The 21065-nt window shown below is 37.8% G+C and overlaps 1 protein-coding gene across 1 annotated transcript in view; it reads right to left on the reverse strand.

Annotated features, from left to right (window-relative positions):
• Window positions 1-903: 903 nt before the first annotated feature.
• The window catches only part of LOC136864128 (serine/threonine-protein kinase PLK1), a 390167-nt gene continuing 370005 nt past the window's right edge, over window positions 904-21065 (reverse strand). Inside the window, exons 10-11 of the mRNA XM_067140737.2 lie at window positions 10423-10666; window positions 904-3995 (exon numbers count right to left, since the gene is read on the reverse strand). Coding sequence (XP_066996838.2) covers window positions 3786-3995; window positions 10423-10666 — 454 coding nt within the window. The 3' untranslated portion in view covers window positions 904-3785. The remainder of the gene's footprint in view (window positions 3996-10422; window positions 10667-21065) is intronic.

Raw genomic sequence — 21065 nt, forward strand, 5'->3', positions numbered from 1 at the left:
AAATTGTATCTTTCATTTTATTAATAATTATTAGTCTGAGGGAGATTGTTGTGAACCTTTTCTTCACCATAACGTCATACTTTCCCGTGGACCTCAATAGGGCTCCTTTCACGTTCCACAATCCTACCCGTAGTTGTCGTTGTTAGGCCTGTAAGTTATGTTTACCTTGCGTATGGTTTGATTTTGCGTTTTTGATAAGTTAACCGTCTCATTTTCCCAAGCTTAGATGTGAAATCGCCGCAACATTGATATTTTCCTATTTTCCCTATTTATTTGTTGTTATTATTATTATTATTATTATTATTATTATTATTATTATTAAGTTTTCACGGTCATTGCCTTTTTTTCATGTTTTTATAATTCTAATTCATATTATTATTATTATTATTATTTAGTGTAGATGCTATACCAGGTGCTACAGAAAGGACAGGTCGGTCCACACCATTGTGGATAGAAAACAATCAGGCACAAAGCCGCTTCTTCTTTTTTGCTATTTGTCTTATGCCGCACAGACTTAGTCGGGGTCTTATCACAACGAAGGGATAGAAAAGGGCTAGGATTGGGATGGAAGCGACCATGGCCTTAATTAAAGTACAGCTCCAGCATTTGCATGGTGTGAAATAAAAAACTACAGAAAACAGTCTTCTGGGTACTGACAGTGAGGTTTGAACCCATCATCTCCCAAATGCAAGCTCACTGCTACGTGACCCAAACCATGTGGCCAACTTGCCCAGTGCTTGTACTGTAGCTTCAATGACGTAAGTGGGCACATGGGACAGTCAAAATCACATCAATTTCACAGAATTTCCAAGTTGCAATTTCCAAGATAAACATATAATCTACTATGACCTAATTTAATGAAGAATGATGGAGCATCAAATTAGACATAACTTTTAACTCTCATACTTTTGAAGACTTTATTTTCATATAGATTTTTCATAATATTTCAATGAAAATGAAACAAAGAAGCATAATATAATTTAAAATTCTACAAACAAAAAACAAATTAAGAATACAATTCAAAATCATCAATTAATCTGAAAACAAACTCTACGAATCAAAACCTCACAGTCTGAAAATATTTATTTAAATATCTTCCCTACATGGGAAAATAATACAGAATTCTTTTGCACTGGGACATACTATTAAAGTACGCCCAAACAACGGGAAGACAAATGGAATACAACATGATCAGGTAAATCTTACCAAACCAAAATAAATTACAGTATTCAATCAAAGCTCACAGAAACATTAATTTAACTCACAAACATCAGTAAAAATCCTACAAACAAAGAAAATTACAGGTTTATCACAGCTCCTCTTTAACCCTGCAGTGGCCATATGGATGACAAGCTGTAGAGGGTCTTACACATTAGCGGTGGGAATGTGGGTTTCATACTTTCTGATAAATCTTAAATAGAGAGTATTGAAACCCATGCAGTTCTTTTATCTTATTATTATTTTTTAGAAATAGCTTACTTCAGTTCTTTGGAGATGAACAGGACACAACCAAATGTCTAGCATACAATTCCTTGCTGAATGTCTTTTTATGATTTAAATTAACCTGGAATGGGTTGAAATATTTGCCGGCAATGTTTTGAGAAGGCTTAAATATCCATAAAAGGAGTTAAAGGAAGTATCTTAAAAATATGTTCATCAAAGTATTCAACAAGGAATTGATGACACCTCAAATTAAAAACAATTCCCAGTATTAGAAGTCCCTAAGGAACTTGAATGGTAAGCATATATTCTAAAGATGGAATTGTTCCAAGATATTAAAAAAAAAAGTGCCTGTAAGGAAAGTATCTATAAAAAATGACTAGAAGATTTTGCAGCTGCTGCAATAAAATGGTGTGTCCTATTTCCCATGATATTTATTATGAATAACTGCTCACATACTTGTTAAAATGTGATATTACGAATGTCATTCATGCTAGAATTTGTTTTCGGTGTAGAAGTACAGCATATTATAAATGACGATAATTCAAATTACATGCAATATTCATTGTATTTCTTTCCATTTCAGTACATATACATAATCATTCATTTCTAAAACATGAAGACAAAAATATCATGATTGTATGACAACACGATGCTGTCACTCATGCAACCACCATAGGGTTAAGGCAAATATAGTTCACAGAAACTGATATGTTACTCTATATCTATCCCTGAAACATATCAGTACTGAGAGAGAGAGAGAAACTGTTACATAACAAGAAAATATCACACTATTATCTAACAAAAAACTCAATAAGCAAGTCTTATTTTGCAGTTGCAAATTTCTATTATGTAATCCCTCCAATAATAAAAAATAACTTTGGAGAGATTCACTTTGTATGGCAGTGTTAATTACCTCAAAGATAATTGAGAAACAAACAAACAACAATAAAATACACAAATCTCTCTCTTATCACATACACTATGCTAAAAAACAGTACAAACACATAATCATAAATAATTATTTCAAATTTCCATAATGAAAGACATACTGAGTGAGATGAGCTCCCAGCATTTCTGTGATTAGTGACATGCAACTTTCTCAGTTCTCTAGAGATGGGAAGATAATACAGACTTGGCTTTCCTTCAGTTACATTCCTTGTAAAATACATTTAACCCTAGGAGAAGAAGCAATAACAATATCTTACATTCATACACTAATTAGTTTTGTTTATCATTCAAATTAAAATCCTCATAGGGAAAAAACATAGGAAAATTCTATAAAAATATTTGTAGCTTATGGAGCAATATACACCTAACACAATAATCTTGCTACCAAATGGTGAAACTGATCATACTGACACTGGGTACCAATGAAAGGTTCACAAAGCAATTACAAATCTTTACAGACCAGGATTTCAGTGCTAGTGAACTTGGGCATTAGTGTGCGTCATAAAATTACAACAAAATACTTATTAATATAATCTGCCACACATAAAGCACAATCAAAATGAGAAAACATCCTTTCAATGATTAAGTCACAATAATATTCATATATCAAAAAACAGAGGCTACAGGTAAAAATAACAAATCAAAGAGGATCAATCTTGCTGCTCCTAGGGTTAAACGTTTCTGCATGGGATCAATTTCCATGAAACTTCAACAACAATAAATCAAAACAATAAAACTCGAAACAATTTAGATACACCTCAATGCCAAATAGAGCCAAAAAGGTCAGACATAAAATGATTCTCCAGAAACCAGATAACTGAATCATTCTTTACAATTACGCTCAGTAAGTGAATTTTCTTAATAATCAAGAACATGATTTTATCTTGTGACCAAACAGAGTGATGACAGTGTCCAGAAGTATTTTCCAATTACGACATGGGAAATATAAGGGACATAAAATGTAACTGAATATGTCCGAGGTGTCTTGTATCTTTTCTCACAGCATATACTAAAATAAAATAATTCTATTGAATTTATTTTCTACAATTCAATGTCATATTTACCAGACATTTCATTAAACATGTCTTCTTATTTATGACTGAAATCTCGTAACTGTACCAAACCTTTTGCCTGAGTAAATATAAAATTCACTTGGAAGAATTCTTTTCTCACACCGACATGAAAAACTCAAGCACCATGAATAAAGAAAGCTGCACATCTGAAACAATGGGGTAAAAAATAAAAGAACTTTGGAAAACTAATCTGCAGCTTATATATGGAACTTCTTAAATCCTGCATTGTAAAACATTTCTTTAATATTTGTTTATGCCCTCCTCTTGGGTAGGAGGGAGATCACAGCAAGTAGCTTTTGATGAATCAAGCACTCCAAATGTTCATACTTTGACACCATCCAATTCTGCAAACTCACGCAGAACAGCAGCAGCAAAATGTAAGCGTTCTAAAATATTGTTCTCACAACCAACTTGGGCGATCTGATGGACCCAGTAGGAACAACTTTGCCGCTTACTGTTAATAAAGGTGACCAGGTACCCAAGTTTCTCAAGGGAAATAATTAGCTTTGTATGGTCTTTGAAAAAATTTATCTGAAAAGTAAAGATTATTTTATTTTAAATATTGGTTCCAAATTTCTTATATGAATTTCACTATTATTAAGCATATTCATTCAATTCACATTAAAAGTTGATAAAAAACTAAAATACATATGATTGCATGCAAAGGAAGTATATAAGTTGAGTCCTCAGCCCAAAGGCTGGGTGGATCCTCAACATTTTCACCATCAGCTGTCATAGGTAACTTAGGTGTCACTGAAAAGGCATGCCATGGAAATGAGGCATGAGGCAGTTTCCTGTTGCTTTCCTCACTTGCTCTTACATACAATCTCCCAACCCCACTGAAATACATTCATTAACCGGCCCTATGAGCAACCTATTTCACACCATTTATCACACGGACTGGGTACATAACGAATGGTGTTACTATTAATACACATATCTCAAATCATTTTCATATCATCCAAACCAAACATGAGACGGAGACAGAAAAATGACCGTGGCAAAATTGATTTAGCCCATACCAGGTAACAAAGTACATTCTGCACAATGTATCTCATCAGAGATGGAACTGGGCAAATGCAAAGGAAGTGGTATTATAAATAGAGTCAGTTTCAAACACAAAAAATATACAAAGATTCTCAATGCGTAAATATGTTCAACAGTTCCACCATCAGCTGTCATAGGTAGCCTAGGTGCCACTGAAGGATGGTTGCTAATAGTTGCCAAGACGAAAAGGAGGCACAATAATGGCCAGAATTTCACAGTTTTGTAAGCTGCTCAGAATAGATAAATTTATGAACATGGTAGCTCTGCAAATAACCTTACTCCTTGTGGGTGGGGTTAACTTCCAATAAGTAACCAGGGGAACCTGACCCCTACAGAGCGCGTCCCCAGGTGGCGGATAGGGGGCCCCTACAGTATGTAGGGCTGGTTGAAATAACCAATACAACCCGCGGACCAACAGGTAGCCCAATTCCTGGGGGTTTTAAAATACTGGGACACCCTCTCTCCAGGGGTCATAAATATGGAGGGCCCTTGCCCTGGGTTAAGGGTGAAGACCTCAACGGCATCTACGGCGGAGAAGATGGACTTCGGTACGGCGGAGATGGCGGAAGAGGCAACCCATCCTTCTGGGGTGTACAGATGGAACCTACTGCCTTGTAGGACGAGGAAGGCATCCTCAAAGGCTAAGGGAGTAAACCCTGAAAGAAAATCCTCTTATGCGTTAGGCCTAGCAAGTCAGCAGGAGAGTATTGAGTATAGTTGCTTTCAATAAGAAAAAGAGCCTCGGAAAGAATATTATAGACCGGACTGACACGTCCTCTCAGACAATTGTAAAGTATGATGACCGTAAGGCTGATGATATACAATGTTCTGAAAGGAAACCCCAAATAAAAAAGAGACCCAAATACCGAATTGGAACTATGAACATTCTATCATTAACTGGAAAGTTAGAAGAACTCCTAGACATGATGGATAGAAGAAAAATATCAATATTGGGATTAAGTGAGACCAAATGGAAAGGGATTGGAAGTAAGACACTTCGTGGAGGTTATAAATTATACTGGAGTGGACAGGAGAAGGTAGCGAAAAATGGTGTTGGATTCTTAATTAACGAAAGGACTGATGCTACAGCTGAAGTTATCTGCAAAAGTGATAGAATCATTAAAATGTCCATGAAACTGGAGAACACTAAGTACACCATCATACAAGTGTATGCCCCACAGACAGGCTGCAGTGAGGAAGACAAAGAGAAATTTCGGCAAGACCTGGAAGATACAGTTAATGAGGAAAATGTTATTATTATTGGAGATCTAAATGCGCAAGTTGGGGTAGACAGACTTGGGTACGAGAACATCATTGGTCCACATGGATTTGGACAAAGGAACCCAGAAGGAAAACAACTATTAGATCTGTGCAGAAGAAATGATCTTATAATCAAAAATACATTCTTCAAAAAAAGAGACAGTCACAGAATAACAAGGTACAGTTGGGATGGCCAGTATAGAACATTGATTGACTACGTAATCACAAATAAAGATGGTGGCAGGTACATCACAGATGTAAAGGTCATCCCTAGTGAAAGCATGGACAGTGACCACAGATTGTTGGTAGTAGACTTCAAACATAAGACAAATGAAACGCAGAAACTTATTACGAAAAAACCAAGGATTAAAACTTGGAAGTTGCAAGAAGTCCAAATAAAGGAAGAATACAAACTAAGGATTCAACAGAGTTTGCCGAAGTGTGAAGTAACCAGCGTTAATGAAGAATGGAAGGCCTTCAAAGACACCTTTGTGGGAGAAGCCAAAAACCTATGTGGAGTTACAAGTTCAATCAAAAGAAAAAAGGAGACACCATGGTGGAATGATAGAGTGAAAACAGCGGTGAAAGAAAGAAACCAAATAAAGAAGGCACTGGACAAGGAGAAACAAAAACAGGGACAAGAACGAAATGAACAAGAAATACAAAGACTTCAAGGAGTATACAGGAACAAGAAACTTGCTGTAAAGAACATTGTAAGGGAAGAAAAAGAGAAGAAATGGAATGAGTTTGCAGACAAACTGGAAGAGGACAGTAGAGGAAATATGAAATTGCTATACAGAGTAGTGAAAAACAAGAGAAGGGATCAAGAGACCATAAAAGCAATAGAACGTGATGATGGAACTCTGGCACAAGAAGAGGGAGAAATTAAACAAGAACTCAAGATCTATTTCGAAAAGCTGCTGAATGGAGATACAGAAAACATAACAACGGATAGAGGAGAGCCAAGTCGAGGAACCACAACTGAACCACCAATTACATGGCTTGAGGTTGAAAATGCGCTCAAGAGCATGAAGAAAGGAAAGGCAGTGGGCGTAGATGAACTAAGTGCAGATATTCTGAAAGCAGCGGGAGTTCCAGGAATCCAATGGCTCTATAGACTGCTCAACAAGATATGGGAGGAAAATACTATTCCTGAGGACTGGAAGATGGGCATCATTGTACCTCTGTTCAAGAAAGGAAGCCGACGAAAATGTACTAATTACCGTGGTATCACACTACTGTCTCATGTCCTGAAAATATTGGAAAAAATAATAGAGACCAGAATCAGAGATATTGTTGAACCAATTTTGGAAGAAGAGCAGTATGGTTTCAGACCAGGAAGACCTTATATTTGCAATTAGGATGCTAATGGAAAAATACTGGGAGAAGAACAAGCCTTTATTCCTAATATTTTTGGACATTGAGAAAGCATACGATAGTGTACCAAGGGAAAGAATTCGGCAATGCATGAAAGAACTTCAAGTGCGAGACAGCCTCATAGACAAAGTGAAAATGTTGTATAGTGGGAACAGAAGCTGTATTCAAGTAGGATGTGGTTTGTCGGACTGGTTTGAAACAAAGAGAGGAGTGCAGCAGGGCAGCTCATTGTCACCACTTCTATTTATTATTGTAATGGATGTAATAATGAAATCTATTAAAAGGAAAGAACACGGAGATATCAAAGCCTTCACATTTGCAGATGATGTTGCGATCTGGAGTGACTCAGAAGATGAATTGGGAGAGAGAATACAAAGCTGGAATGAGGAGTTTAAGAAATATGGTTTAAACATCAGCAAGACCAAGACGGTGGTGATGAAAGTGTATGGGGAAGGAGCAGAACCAATAGTCATGTTAAATGAAGCTCAACTGGACAGCGTTCCAGTTTTCAAATACTTGGGTAGCGTTATATCAAATGACAACCTAGCAAAACATGAGGTGAACAATCGAATCAATAAGGCAGCACAATTTTACCACCAGGTAAGACACCTGCTGTGGGATGAGCAAATACCCATGAAAACAAAAATGACATTGTACAAGTCCTATTATACACCAATTCTTACATACAGTCTCGAAACCACAACACTGACCAATAGAGATAATTCCAAACTTCAGGCAGCTGAAATGAAATTCCTACGCACTATGATCCAGAAAACCAGGAAAGACAAGATTAGGAATGAGAAAATTAGAGAAGAAGTAGGAATAGACAATTCTCTCCTAAATAAGATTCAGATATCAAGACTGAAGTGGTTTGGTCACATGAAGAGGATGCCAGTAAACAGAACTGCAAGGAAGGAATTTGACAGAAAGGTAGACCCGTGGGAAGGCCATGAAGGAAATGGATAGATTTAGTTAAGAGCGATGTAATGCTGAGAGGTCATGATTGGGACAAGTTGGTGGAGGAAGAATGGTACAAGGACAGGATGAGATGGAGAAGGCTCATATACCACACCCGGGAAACTGGAGATGGTTTAGGATGATGATGATGAACATGGTAGCCCTGATGGCTATAAAAGTTTCAACTGCACTTCTGAGAAATCATCTGCATAACAGTTATGAGTGATATGTGGAACAGCTGACCTCTCTCTGTCAGAACATGTTACTCTCTAATCATGTCGATTATAATGACTCGTATAAGTGAAATACTTTGTCTCTTGGGCAGCCTCTAGCCTCTAGTTGGAGGAAGCTGAATGGCAACTGAAAAAATAAATATCATGGATCTAGCATAGAACTGCAATGCATGCATTTCAACTTCTCAAAACACAAAAATCATAAAAAACAATGAAACATTACACATACAGTGAAACTTCCATTAAGACATTTTCTCGCTTAGCATGTTGTAAATTCAACATCCTAATTTTTCGTATTAAATTTATATGAATGCTTAGGAAATAAAACTAGCAGAAGCAATAAAAAACCACACACACACATCCCCCACCCCCTCCAGAAACACATGGAGAGCAGAGACATGTTACATGATAAATGTAACACCGTGTGGATAGAGTAAACAAAACAAAAACATGGGTTCAAAATTTTTGGCTGCAGCCTTCATCAGTGGAGGTTAGAATGATGATGGTCATTGTTGGCAAGTAGATGCTGTATGCTGTGTGAGGTGAGGAGAGTGGGGGAACATACATAAAAGAGAATTAAAAAAAATTAAAAAAAAAGAAGAAGAAGTTATCTGATGTTAAGGCTGGGTGCTTTCCTGGACCCGGGCAGCAGTTAATGTCCCACTCTGGAATCTCTAAGGGCAAGAGAATGGGAAGGGGAGGTAAGTGTTTGAGGACTTCAACTGTGAAATATTCATTGACCAAGGTTTGATGGTGCCTGATGTGAATGGAGACAGGAAGATACACGTTGGGGTTTTGAGGTACTGCAGTGGCTGCATGTATGTTTAGCTAGTGAAGGTAATGTAGAACGCTGGACTGAGTCTGCACTGAAGCTGGTAGATAACGTTGGATGAAATACAGTCATGATGACCTTGTATGGGGTATTACTTGTTGGTGATGCGGCTGGTAAAAGCAGCTGTGTCGGTGCAACGTAAAGCAACTAGCAAAAAAAAAAAAAGTGGTGTTTAGTGCATGTAATGTACGTAAACAGCAGGTCTTATAGTGGCTGTGTTCAAATGGGAAAGAGCCAGTGCCCCATTACCACATATCATCATTGTCTACACAAAATAAATCACATTTTAAAACAAGCATTCTATCTTCCCTCATCCTCACCTCACACCCGGGATCTTCTTCCAAGAAGCTCCCCAGTAATTTTCAGGCGCCCACCTAACCTCAAAAACATTCTCAGTCATTATGAACCATACCAGCCTCCACCCACTTCTGGCTCTTTGTAAACGCGTAGAGTTGGCAGGAATGTTAAAACTCTCACCTGCAGCTTGAATCGGTCCCAACCAAGGCTGGTAATGCTGAAGCATTGCCACCTTCAAGATGGTGGCGAAACTCGTTCTCTCAACCGTGGGTGAGTGCAACCTCTGAGTACTTACGTTTCAAGAGTGTGAACAGAAAACAGTGTTTAATAACCCTAGGGTCCAAAACATATGGCCTCAAGTAATAGTTCAACGTTATGAATTGTTTTCTTAGAAAGAAAGTGAACTGAAATAATACGTTGTTACTTTTATGGGGCCAGGTGCAGAAGGTTTCGTATTTTGTTCTGTCATGTTTTTCACACTTTTGAATCCTCTGTTGTTACTTTTATAGGTCCAAGAGGAAAAGATTTTTGTATTTGTTCCCTCATATCTTTCACTGAACTGTTTAATACTCTCCTCTCATTTCAGAAATGGCAGATACAGCTTTAACTGTATGTACACAAAGTACAGTGCATGCATATTTAAAAAATGTGAAGTACTGTAGTTTTTAATTGGACATTCAATAGTACATTTTCTTGTTTAACGTGTTCTTTTTCCTTGTCTGGTGGCAAAATGTCTCAATGAGGTTTTACTGTATATTTACAGACAACACCCTGCACAGTAATCAAACCAATGGATGACTTCAGCAATTTCAATTTTAGTCTAAACCTGTTGCGTACAACCATCAACTCAAAATGTGCCTACACTTGATTTAAAAAATCCAGACACAATCCAACATAAATTCTACATAAGAATGACTAACCAGTATGACTAACAAATACTACTAAATAATCTAACCTGTAAGGTTCCATTGTGCAGTTCCATTATTATCGCTGTAACAGTCCTCACCCAGCGTTTCATGTGGGGCACAGGAGTCTTCTGCCCATTAGTCTGTGCTTCAAGGTCACCACCTTCTGTTAAATGTTCATCCATGTATTGGCTAAAATACTTCAGAAGCATCAATTTGCCTTGGAGAGGCAGAGGCACAGAATGTTCTGGATGGGCTGTGATCTTCCCATTCACATCATGGAATTCCACACGACTGCAAGAAGGAGAGTTTCCTTGTTACAGTAAAGGCAATATCGATTAATTAATTCACTCATATGGCGATTTTACAAACAGATAAATATATACGACACTGTTCACAGTTATTAACCATTATGTAAATCAACAAGCACTAGGAATACAATTCAGGACAGGTTTAGTCCCTTAAAACAATCACCACCGCCACTCTTCTGAATCAAATTGGTTGTGGTATGCTGCAATACAACAACCACTAAAAATTATATATAATGTAATAAATATTACAATTAGTATATAGTGCTACGAGAGGTATATATGACAGGATGAAGCCTCTGCCACAAGTTCTGCTGTCCTCCTTATTCTAGCACTTGATGCAAGTGCAATGGACTAGTATAACTTGGAAACAATATTCTCTAACCCATTGGTAAATAATGGAAATATCGAGCTTGGTGATCATTATTATTATTATTATTATTATTATTATTATTATTATTATTATTATGACTTGTGAGGTATAGCTATGAGGTTGTTTACATCTATTAGTATTATTATTATTATTATTATTATTTACATAGTTATGGACGACTTTATCTGGTATAATTCGTGACTGTATTATTTGTGAGGTTATGTCATTAAACATCTGCTCTATGTATATTTAATATGAGTTTATTTAAGGTAAGAAAACGTAATTAATAGTATGTAACTGATTATTACCTGTATATGTGATGTATAAATCCAATGCAATATTGTGCAACACACGGTAATAGTCCAGAACAACGCATCTTTGGCTCTAGAGAGCTCCATCCACCACAGCTTTTAACAACACGCTAACATCCAGCCAAATTCACAGTTGCTTTTTGGAGCCATATTCACAAACCTGGGACTTCAACCAGACAGCTTTCAGTAATGACTACACTCCTAATGGAGCCTCATTTGGCAATCTCAAAAAACGCTGGAATATTTTTCCTGGCATTCCAAATAATATGAACTGAGGTCAAACCACTGCTGCATAAAACTGTGTAGTTGCCTTGTCAATACTGTGATTATCAACCAATGGCAGCAATTATAGTTATGCACATTGGTGCCAGACAATTTGTATCCTTTCTCCCCAAACTGCTCCCATGTAAATATGTTAATATACGCTTTGTAATTTCCTAACTTTTCTAATAGAGTAGCGTCAATGTTTCATGTCAGACCACCACTGCTGGACACTGTTAAAATGGCCTGTGGTTTTACGCATTGGTGCCGACTACTTGGTGATTCTGTTGACATGCCTTCTGGAGCAGTCTTCTTCTTCTTCTTATTCTTCTTCTTCTTCTTCTTCTCAGCAGTAAAGTGTTCAAAATAGTGGTTTATTGATGTGTAAGTATAATGTATGTAGAGTTTGTAAATAAGATAGTGCACACAATTGACAGCATCACATTGACAACAACACACTGTCCAGGTAGTGTGATAAAACTTTTTTTTTTTTTTTTTTTGCAACTTGCTTTACGTCGCACCGACACAGACAGGTCTTTTTGCGACGATGGGACAGGAAAGAGCTAGGAGTGGGAAGGAAGCGGCCGTGGCCTTAATTAGGTACAGCCCCAGCATTTGCCTGGTGTGAAAATGGGAAACCACGGAAAACCATCTTCAGGGCTGCCGACAGTGGGGCTCGAACCCACAATCTCCCGAATACTGGATACTGGCCGCAATTAAGCGACTGCAGCTATTGAGCTCGGTGATAAAACTTATTCTTAAAGTGAACGGGGACATGGAAGGGGGAGGTGGCGGGCTAGCATTGTGTGATGAAACTTATTCTTAAAGTGAATATGCAGAACGGGGAACATGGAGGAGGTGGTGGTGTGGTGGATTTCATTATACACTGTTATAGGGTGTTCAGATGCTGTAACTTTCAGTGTTACCTACTTGGTGTTAATATAATAAGTTAGGCTTTTCAATTGGTCAATATGTGACAATTCCAGATTATGTCTGAACAGATGATTCATTTTAACAATGTAAGAGAAACATTATTTATATAGAAACAAAACATGAAATTAATAACATTCTTTTTTAGATAACTGAAATGAAAGATAAACAAGGCTGCAAGAGATGAAATATAGAACACAAAAGAGTAAGAGAGTGAACACACACCAACACTGGGCTGCTGTTCTCTTTACGTTTGTCCTTTGTTCTTCATCTTTTACTACATGTATTCACACTACCTTTTTATTTCTTCCAACTTCTTGTATTTATTCAACTTTCTTTTTAGCCTTCACTTCCCACTCCAAGACCGACAATCTGTCAAGATGACCCTCTCAACGAGAGTTGATATACACTCATATAATGAAGCTGGGAAGAGGCTCTGCATACAGCCCAAGGCTACAGATGACAGAATAAAGGTTGTGAAGACACAATTTTTGGCAATCCAATAAAAATTAAGATCATGATGTACCATATTATGGCCGTGTTAACTTCCAGCCAACATTCTCGTATTGTCAATGGTTTATCTCAGTCTTTCACTGAAAACTCCACCTGATTTATATAACGCAGTTTACTAACAAAAAATGGTTCCATTTTTATGCATGAGTTTTTAAGGTCTTGTAGGTCGTGGTAAAGAAGGGATGTGGTCTTCCACTGTTTCACTGAAGACTGTATTTGGCATTTTCTCTCTGACGGTCAGCCTGAGTCCACAGCTGATCTTCGCTACATACCAACCATGAAAGCCTAAGCAGTTATAACGATTCCATTTATCTGGCTACATAAATTCACAAAGTTTTAGTCTTGTATTACATTCTAGCATTGTAGTGTGATGGTGGATTTCATTATACAATGTTACATTGTATTCAGAAGCCATAAATTTCAGTGTTACCTAGTTGGTGTCAACCATTTAGCTGCATCAACCACTAATACGCGTCGTGCCATACTGTCGGCTAGTCATGTGAACCGCTTTTGACGTTAAGCCATTTCAAATAAGCACTGTATGTAGCGCGAGCCTTTTCAGGATCTTTGCCTTTCCTGTCTACAGCTCACTGCTCTTGCATCTAATAGGCACTGCTATTTGAGTTAATAGAGGCCTTTTTGTTTAGGTTGCATTTGCTGATGTTTCTTTGCAGTGTACTGTTCATTCTAAAGGCTACTCCTAGGCCTTGTTTTTTTAAAATTGATCTATTTTTTAGTTGAGGACAGTGTATTTTTCTCTTTCATTCATGTATGGTTTTTCTGTTTTTAATTTTTAATTTAATATTTTATCTACGGTTCAGGAGGGTGATTTTGTTCACGATATTGTTTTATTATTTGTATTTTTTTACTGAAATCTGTTGTGCTCATTGGTATGAAAATTGCCCTGTGCATACCTGCCAACGTTTAGAAATAAAACATAGGAAGATTTTTTAATTATTGGATTTCATCACATATATTACGCCACGGTCTAGGTGAAGAAGGGACAGGATGAAAGGCATGCATATCTACAGTTACAATGTGAACTGACCATTAAATTAAAAATCTTAATCGAAGAAAACAAAAATAATTAGAAAATGTACCTAATCATTCTCATTTATGACACATACATACAAATAATAATATTTATATCACACCGACACACACAACAAAATGCATAATAGTTTTGTTTATTAGACTGTAAAATGAATGGAAATTTAATTTTATAAGTATCTCTGAACACTTGGAGATAAAGTTTGTTATGTTTTGTGGCCATAACATGAAGAGAAAATACCAGAAACTGTCACCGACACAACTCCCTGAGATACATTCAACTCATTAAAATTATGAAGTATGAATGAATGCAAATGCACTGAAATATGTGATACTACCACATACAAAACAGATCAATATGTCTCATACATTATTAACATATGACTTTGACGGGGGAAAGCACAGAACTGCAAGAAAAAATACGTAGCCTACAACTCCAACGAAATTGCGCACAGAAACGATGTTAACAGCATGAGAACCGCATAATAACAAACTCATTATTTCGTCCCAGTTAACTGAGTCGCTAGCGCGCGCTTCCCTCTCTTCCTTGCAGGGCGATTGCCATCCTGAATCCCCAGCTGTAAAGCACACACGATACACGAAGGCGACGGACAATACACTTGCGAAACAAAGCATCAAATAAATACGCTTGAAAATGAGGTTGCGTAAATTACACAAGCACATAAGAATTTATCCTTTATCCTAGGGGAAGAGCATTGACTGTACTGGAAGTTATATTGGTCAAAAATAGGAAGTAAAAATAAATCGGAAAATGAGTTAAAAAATGGAAGGTTTCCGGGTAAATCAGAAGGGCTGGCTGGTATGTCTGTGTATCATTGCATTAACTCCTGCTAGTGCGTGTGTGTGTGTGTATGCATGCGCGCATGTGTGTGTTTGGATTCATAATCAATTATGTGTGATGTCTGAGTGGTTTTCTGTATATTTTGTATGACAGGTTGTCATTATTCCTATTGATTGTGATGTCTAAAGGTTGATTTCCTTGTTAGTTTTCTGGTTCCATTCTGAATTGTTCGACTTGTGTAAAGAACTCTGTGTTTTTAATAACTGTTGTGCATTTGTAACATCATTACCATATACACATATTACATCGTTTACAAATCTGCTTCGGTGTAAGATTCCTTAAGACTGCTAGTTAGTTAAGAAATGGTGAGCCCATGGTTAACCCGCCCTCTGACAAGAGATTTTGTCATTGAATGTAAAATCGTTTTGGTTTAACCCATCCGCATAATATGATGAGCTGTGGCTGTGCGCGGAGTTTTGGCGCATGAATAAAATGACGAGCTCAGCTCGCAAGCATGCAGTGTCTCACTTATCTTTGTACTGTGTATTAGAGTCCCTTTGCAATATAAGTTGTCACAATACACATTGACAGGAAACAGAGGCATGTACTGTTGGAAAACCTTGCAGACTGTGATGTTGGGATTGTTGAACAACAGTTTATTTTTATCTCTATTCAGTATTCATCATGCAGTCAGACCAGTATTACGGTAATGATGAAGAGATATTGAAAGCACTTGTTGACAGTGTTTTAGATAGCATTCTGACGGTAATGACTCTGAAAATGAATCTGTGTTTGACGGTAGAGATAACGACAGTGAAAGTGACTCGAATGCAGAGAGCACTGAGAAAGTGAGAGCGAATTTAGCTCACTGGGTCCTTCTAAACGCGCACGGTCTGCAACGCAAAAGAACTGTATTGTAAATGGGAGAATGAAGACAATAATCCTGTCATGTATCCATTTCGCAGCTACTGTGGTGTTTCAGAAACACTTACAAGAAAGTTTGAATCTGCTCTCTGAAATCATTTGAAGTGAAACAAACGCTTATAATGCGAAAAAGCGGAGCACTTTCAAAAGGAAAACATATGATATATGGTTCAACATGTCTGTAGATGAAATAAAAGTGTATTTTGCGTTACTAATTCTCACTGGCCAAATGTCAACAGGTAAAATTTAAGACTACTGGAGCAAAAGAAGAGTGAGTGAGACACCGATCTATCGAGGAACTATGAATGCAGATCAAAGTGACAAACTAAAGAAAATTAGGCCTATTCTATAGCACTTCTCAAGGAAATGTTCTTAGTTGTATTTCCCTGCATAGGACATAATTCTTGACAAAAGCCTCATGAAATTCAGAGGTCTCCAGTACTATGTGCAATGTAATAGGTCCAAACTTCACGATTCGGCATCAAAATTTTCAAAATTTGTGAATCCATTTCTGGATACTGCTCTTTCTTCAAAATTTATGTAGGTGATGATGTGACAGATCCTAATTTTCCTGCAAGCACAAATGTGGTACTAAACATGTGCAAACAACTACAGTGAAACCTTGTTAGTACGTTCCTCATTAACACGTTTTCCCGCTTAGCACGTTATAAATTTGAAGTCCCGACCCATGTTGTATTAAATCTGAATAAAAAATACCTCACTTAACACGTCACAATTTTTCTCCTTTACCGCTTAGTACGATCATAAATTCCCTAGACCTGAAAATGTTCTTCATCATCCCTTGTGTACGGAATGTGATTTCCAACAGAGATAAGAGCCCTTGCCTCGAGTCAGTCGGAGAAAGTTGCGCGATAAGAAAAAATGACCTTGAATTCTCAAACACCGAGTATATTGCGCCTTCAAGGGGCAAGCTGTTATCTTTGGCAAAGTTCAGTTTTGCGTCATTGATTGCTAGTTGCTTTACGTCGCGCCGACACAGATAGGTCTTATGGCGACAATGGGACAGGAAAGAACTGGGAATGGGAAGGAAGCGGTCGTGGCCTTAATTAAGGTACAGCCCTAGCATTTGCCTGGTGTGAAAATGGGAAACCACGGAAAACCATTTTCAGGGCTGCTGACAGTAGGGTTCGAACCCACTGTCTCCCGGATGCGAGCTCACAGCTGCGCGCTCCTAACCGCACGGCCAATTCGCCCGGTGCATCATTGATTGGCAGCGAAGACTTTACACTAGAACAAGACAGGACAGTGCTAAGTTAAAGCACAGTAATAGATTCCACTGCGGCTAGGATCGCTGAATTCAGTTTTCACATGTTTTTTTTTTTTTTCAAAGCTGTCCTGTTGACATACATGGCTTACAGCTGGGAGACATCCGAAATTATGCGTCACGGAAGTTACCACCACAAAATGTGTAACGGAAGTGTAACTAGCAACCATGCAGACGTTGGTGGTGTACCGCCAGGCGGTACACCTCCGTGCCGCTAATTCAAACTTTGCGCCAGTTGAAACTCCTCTACTGGAGGAAGCCTGAACTCTAACAACCATGTTAATTCTAAAGGTTATCAGAAGATGTCCCTACTTGTAAATTTTGAAGTGTTCTGAACTGTGTCGTTTTCGATGTATTTTTGTTTTCCCTGTAGCACGAAGTGTGAACATTCTCTTCTAGATGGCACCTCTTAAGAACTACAATTGTGCACTCTAGTGCGAAGTGTAGGAACCTTTTTTTTTGAAGAAATTTAGTATTTATAAGTTTGTTCCTTATTAAATTTCTTTCAGTCATTGTTTAGGTTGGCTGTATAACCCTTCTCTTTCCGCCAGTTTTGAATTCGACCAATGAGTAATTTTTGTAATTAATTTTCCACCAATCCTGGTTTTCTTCTTCAGTTTTGACATGTAATCTTTTGGTCGTCCAATAAAATGCTTGTGGGCAGGTGTTATCATTCATGAAAGGTCTCGAATGTTCCGCGAGGGTATATAAACTGCTGATTTTCGGGTCTCTGCGCCACTTCAGTAACATCTATCATTGTGTAAATTATGTAGCAGGGGGCGGGAAGCGCCTCTTTCGTCGGGCAGCGGTTCATCAATAAGGTAATGGCCTTTTAATAACTTATTTTCTTGCTAGCTCAGCAGTTTAACTCTCGGGGCAGGTTCGATACCTTTTACCATGTAACTTTCCTCTAAAATGTAAAAGACTCTTGGTATAAACTCTGTCTCTTTAAACTACAAATTGGGATAGAGAGTGCCTAACCCTCTCGAGCTCCCATTCATTTTGTTTTTGAGGTGACTACGTTTTCATAACAGTTTCCCTTCTACTCGTAATGTCATAAAGTTTTCTATCGTGTCACCTCCGTAGAATGGGATTAGCCCTTGCATAAGCGGCCTAGGGCCAAATTAGGTTTTAATAAAGTGTATTAGGAGTGCAAGTACGCCTCCACTCAAATTGGTATTTTGGGGCCATGTCATTTACCTGTTTCTTTACTTAATAGGCCTCAGTAGGTTGGGTATTTTTTTTTTTTTTACCCCTGTGTTATTGTACTTGGAGGACAGCTTGAATGTGGAGTTTGGTGTGTCCTTTGATGGGCTTGAACTTTGAGAGCGAGTTGCTCTTTCTTAAAATTTGGTTTCTGTGTGCCTCGAGGAGGCTTTACCGTGTAATGGGGAGCAAGTGCTCCTGGGCATGATTGGGGTTTTCTGCCCCTTGGTGGAATCTTGTATATAAGTAAAGTTGGGCTGATTGCTCAAGAATTGTGTGTCTGGTCATCGGAGCCCAAATCCTGTAATAACTGTAATTGTACATTCTCGATTTGTTGCCAGGCTACTGAGTACCTGTTATATTTGTTATTTCTTGATCTTGAAGAAAAAAAATATAACCTTGCAAGAGACAATCAAAATCATTCTTTCCAACTTCGGAAACTTCCCTTCGTGCCCTCGTTTTCTTTTTCTGTTTCTACTTTGCTTATATGCATTTTCAATTTTGTCTCAGCTGCCCACAATAGCGTTCGGAGTAGGTGCTAGTTTTAATGTTCGCGCCAACTCTACGCGCTTAACATCTGGATTCCTATCTACTTCTTGAAGGATTTTAATTTTTTCTTCATTAGTGAGTGGTTTCACGACCCTTTTCTTATCCATAGCTAGGCTATCACAAGACAGATACCGTATATACCGCACTACTGAACTACTCACGATTATCCTATTAGTCCGTAAGTAGGTTGTCACGCGACAAATAATCACTTCACTTCTTTTTTACCATTCAACACAATAAATTGAAGGTAATGCCAATAACTGTTTTTGTAATACGATGATTTAAATCAGTGTGGTACGACTGAAGTTAAAATAAGTCTATAGTGCAGCAATAGCAGATCTTCGACAGGTCATTTGTGGGTGCCATTAAGTAATAAGGTTTCCATATACTGTAGGCCTATCCCATTAAAAAGTTATGTAAAGATGCAGGCAATGATAAAGCAGAGTACCATTCATACAAAAATACAAACTGCTAGTTTGACAAATGGCACGTTTTTATTATTCACCGGCGAGTCTGTCCGAACCAACGCGAGTATTGCCGAAGTTTCGTGTTCAAGATGGCGGCCGAAGGCGCTTAATATGGCGAGTATAACCTCGCAGAAATTCATGCTCGAACAAAGTGACCAGAAAACAGTTTTTAATTACCCACTGGTCAAAAACCTAAGGCTTCAACTAACAATTCATTATACAACTGTTTTAGGAAGAAAGTGATCTGCTATAATATGTAGGTACTGTAGCTGCTTCTATGAGCCCAAGGGCAAAAGAATGTCATATCTGTTCTTCCGTGTTTTTCACATCTTTTAATAGTCTCTTGTTACTTTAACAGGCTCCAGTAGAGAATTATCGATATTTGTTCTCTCGACTTTTTCACACTTTTTAGTGCTTTCCTTTATCTCCTGAAACACTACACACACAATGTAAAATGTACTAATGTGTAAAGTGATACCGTCTCCCTGTTGGATAGTTTTTAATGGGATATTCGATAGTACGTTTTCTCGCTTAACATGATTTTCTTTCGCCATCCCCTGCAGAAACGTACTAACGAGGTTTCACTGTACTTGACAAAGGCCACACTTTGTACTTGGACAACTGGTACTTATCTCCAGATCTTTTTACAAGAATGACAAGCAGGTCAACCAATGCAATTGGTACAGTTAGGCCGAACAGGAGAGATACGCCAGCTGATATTTCAAAGAAAAAACTGAAGTGCGGAGAGTCTCAAATATGGTCAGCTAACAAGGTTCTGTGTGGGAAGTGGTCGGACAACAAGGATGTTCATTTTCTCTCCACTATGCATAAATAATCTGAAGTAACTGGAACATAAATCTAACATAAATCTCACAAGGAAGAGAGGCCAAGTTCCTAGAGATGAGGTTCGTAAACCAAAATGTGTCATTGTATACCAGAAAGGGATTGGGGGCGTGGATTTACAGGATCAGGTGACAGCTCTATTTCCCATCATGCGACGCACAGCTAAGGGGTACAGGAAAATCACGTTCTACCTTTTTGACGTGTATTTTCAATATGTATATTGTGTATTATAAGATAGTGGGAAACAAGAAGTCAGGCTACACTGACTTTAGAATAAACCTTGGAGAGCTGTTACTTGAGACAGTGAACTTGCCGGAGTACTCAGTTCGAAGCCGTCCTTCCTCCGGACACACCTTCTTAGAACAACCTTAAACCAAAACAATTTTACACTCAATAACAAAATCTATTGTCAAAGGGAAGGGTTAACGATGGGCTCACCATCATCACATATAATAAATGAACACTTTCCTAAATAACTTCAAAACCAATTTTTTAACTAACCAGCAGTCTAAAGTAATCTTGCACTGGAGCAGATATGTAGATGACATAATATGTGTATACTGATAATGATGTTTTAAACATGCCAAGTTCTTTAGACAAGTCAATCAAATTCAGAATGGAACCAGAAACTAACAAGAAAATCAACTTTTTTAGACATCACAATCAGTAGGAATAATAACAACCTGCCATACAAAATATACAGAAAACCCACTTAGACATCACACACCACTGACAACGAATCCAACCACTCATACACACAAATGATCAAGATTGAATACCATGATACACAGAGCAATTTTCATATTAATGACCACAACAGATTTCAATGAAAAAAAAAAAAAAAAACAACAACAGAAAAGCCACATATGAA

Source organism: Anabrus simplex, chromosome 2 (assembly GCF_040414725.1).
Source record: "Anabrus simplex isolate iqAnaSimp1 chromosome 2, ASM4041472v1, whole genome shotgun sequence".
Taxonomy (NCBI): Eukaryota; Metazoa; Arthropoda; class Insecta; order Orthoptera; family Tettigoniidae; genus Anabrus; species Anabrus simplex.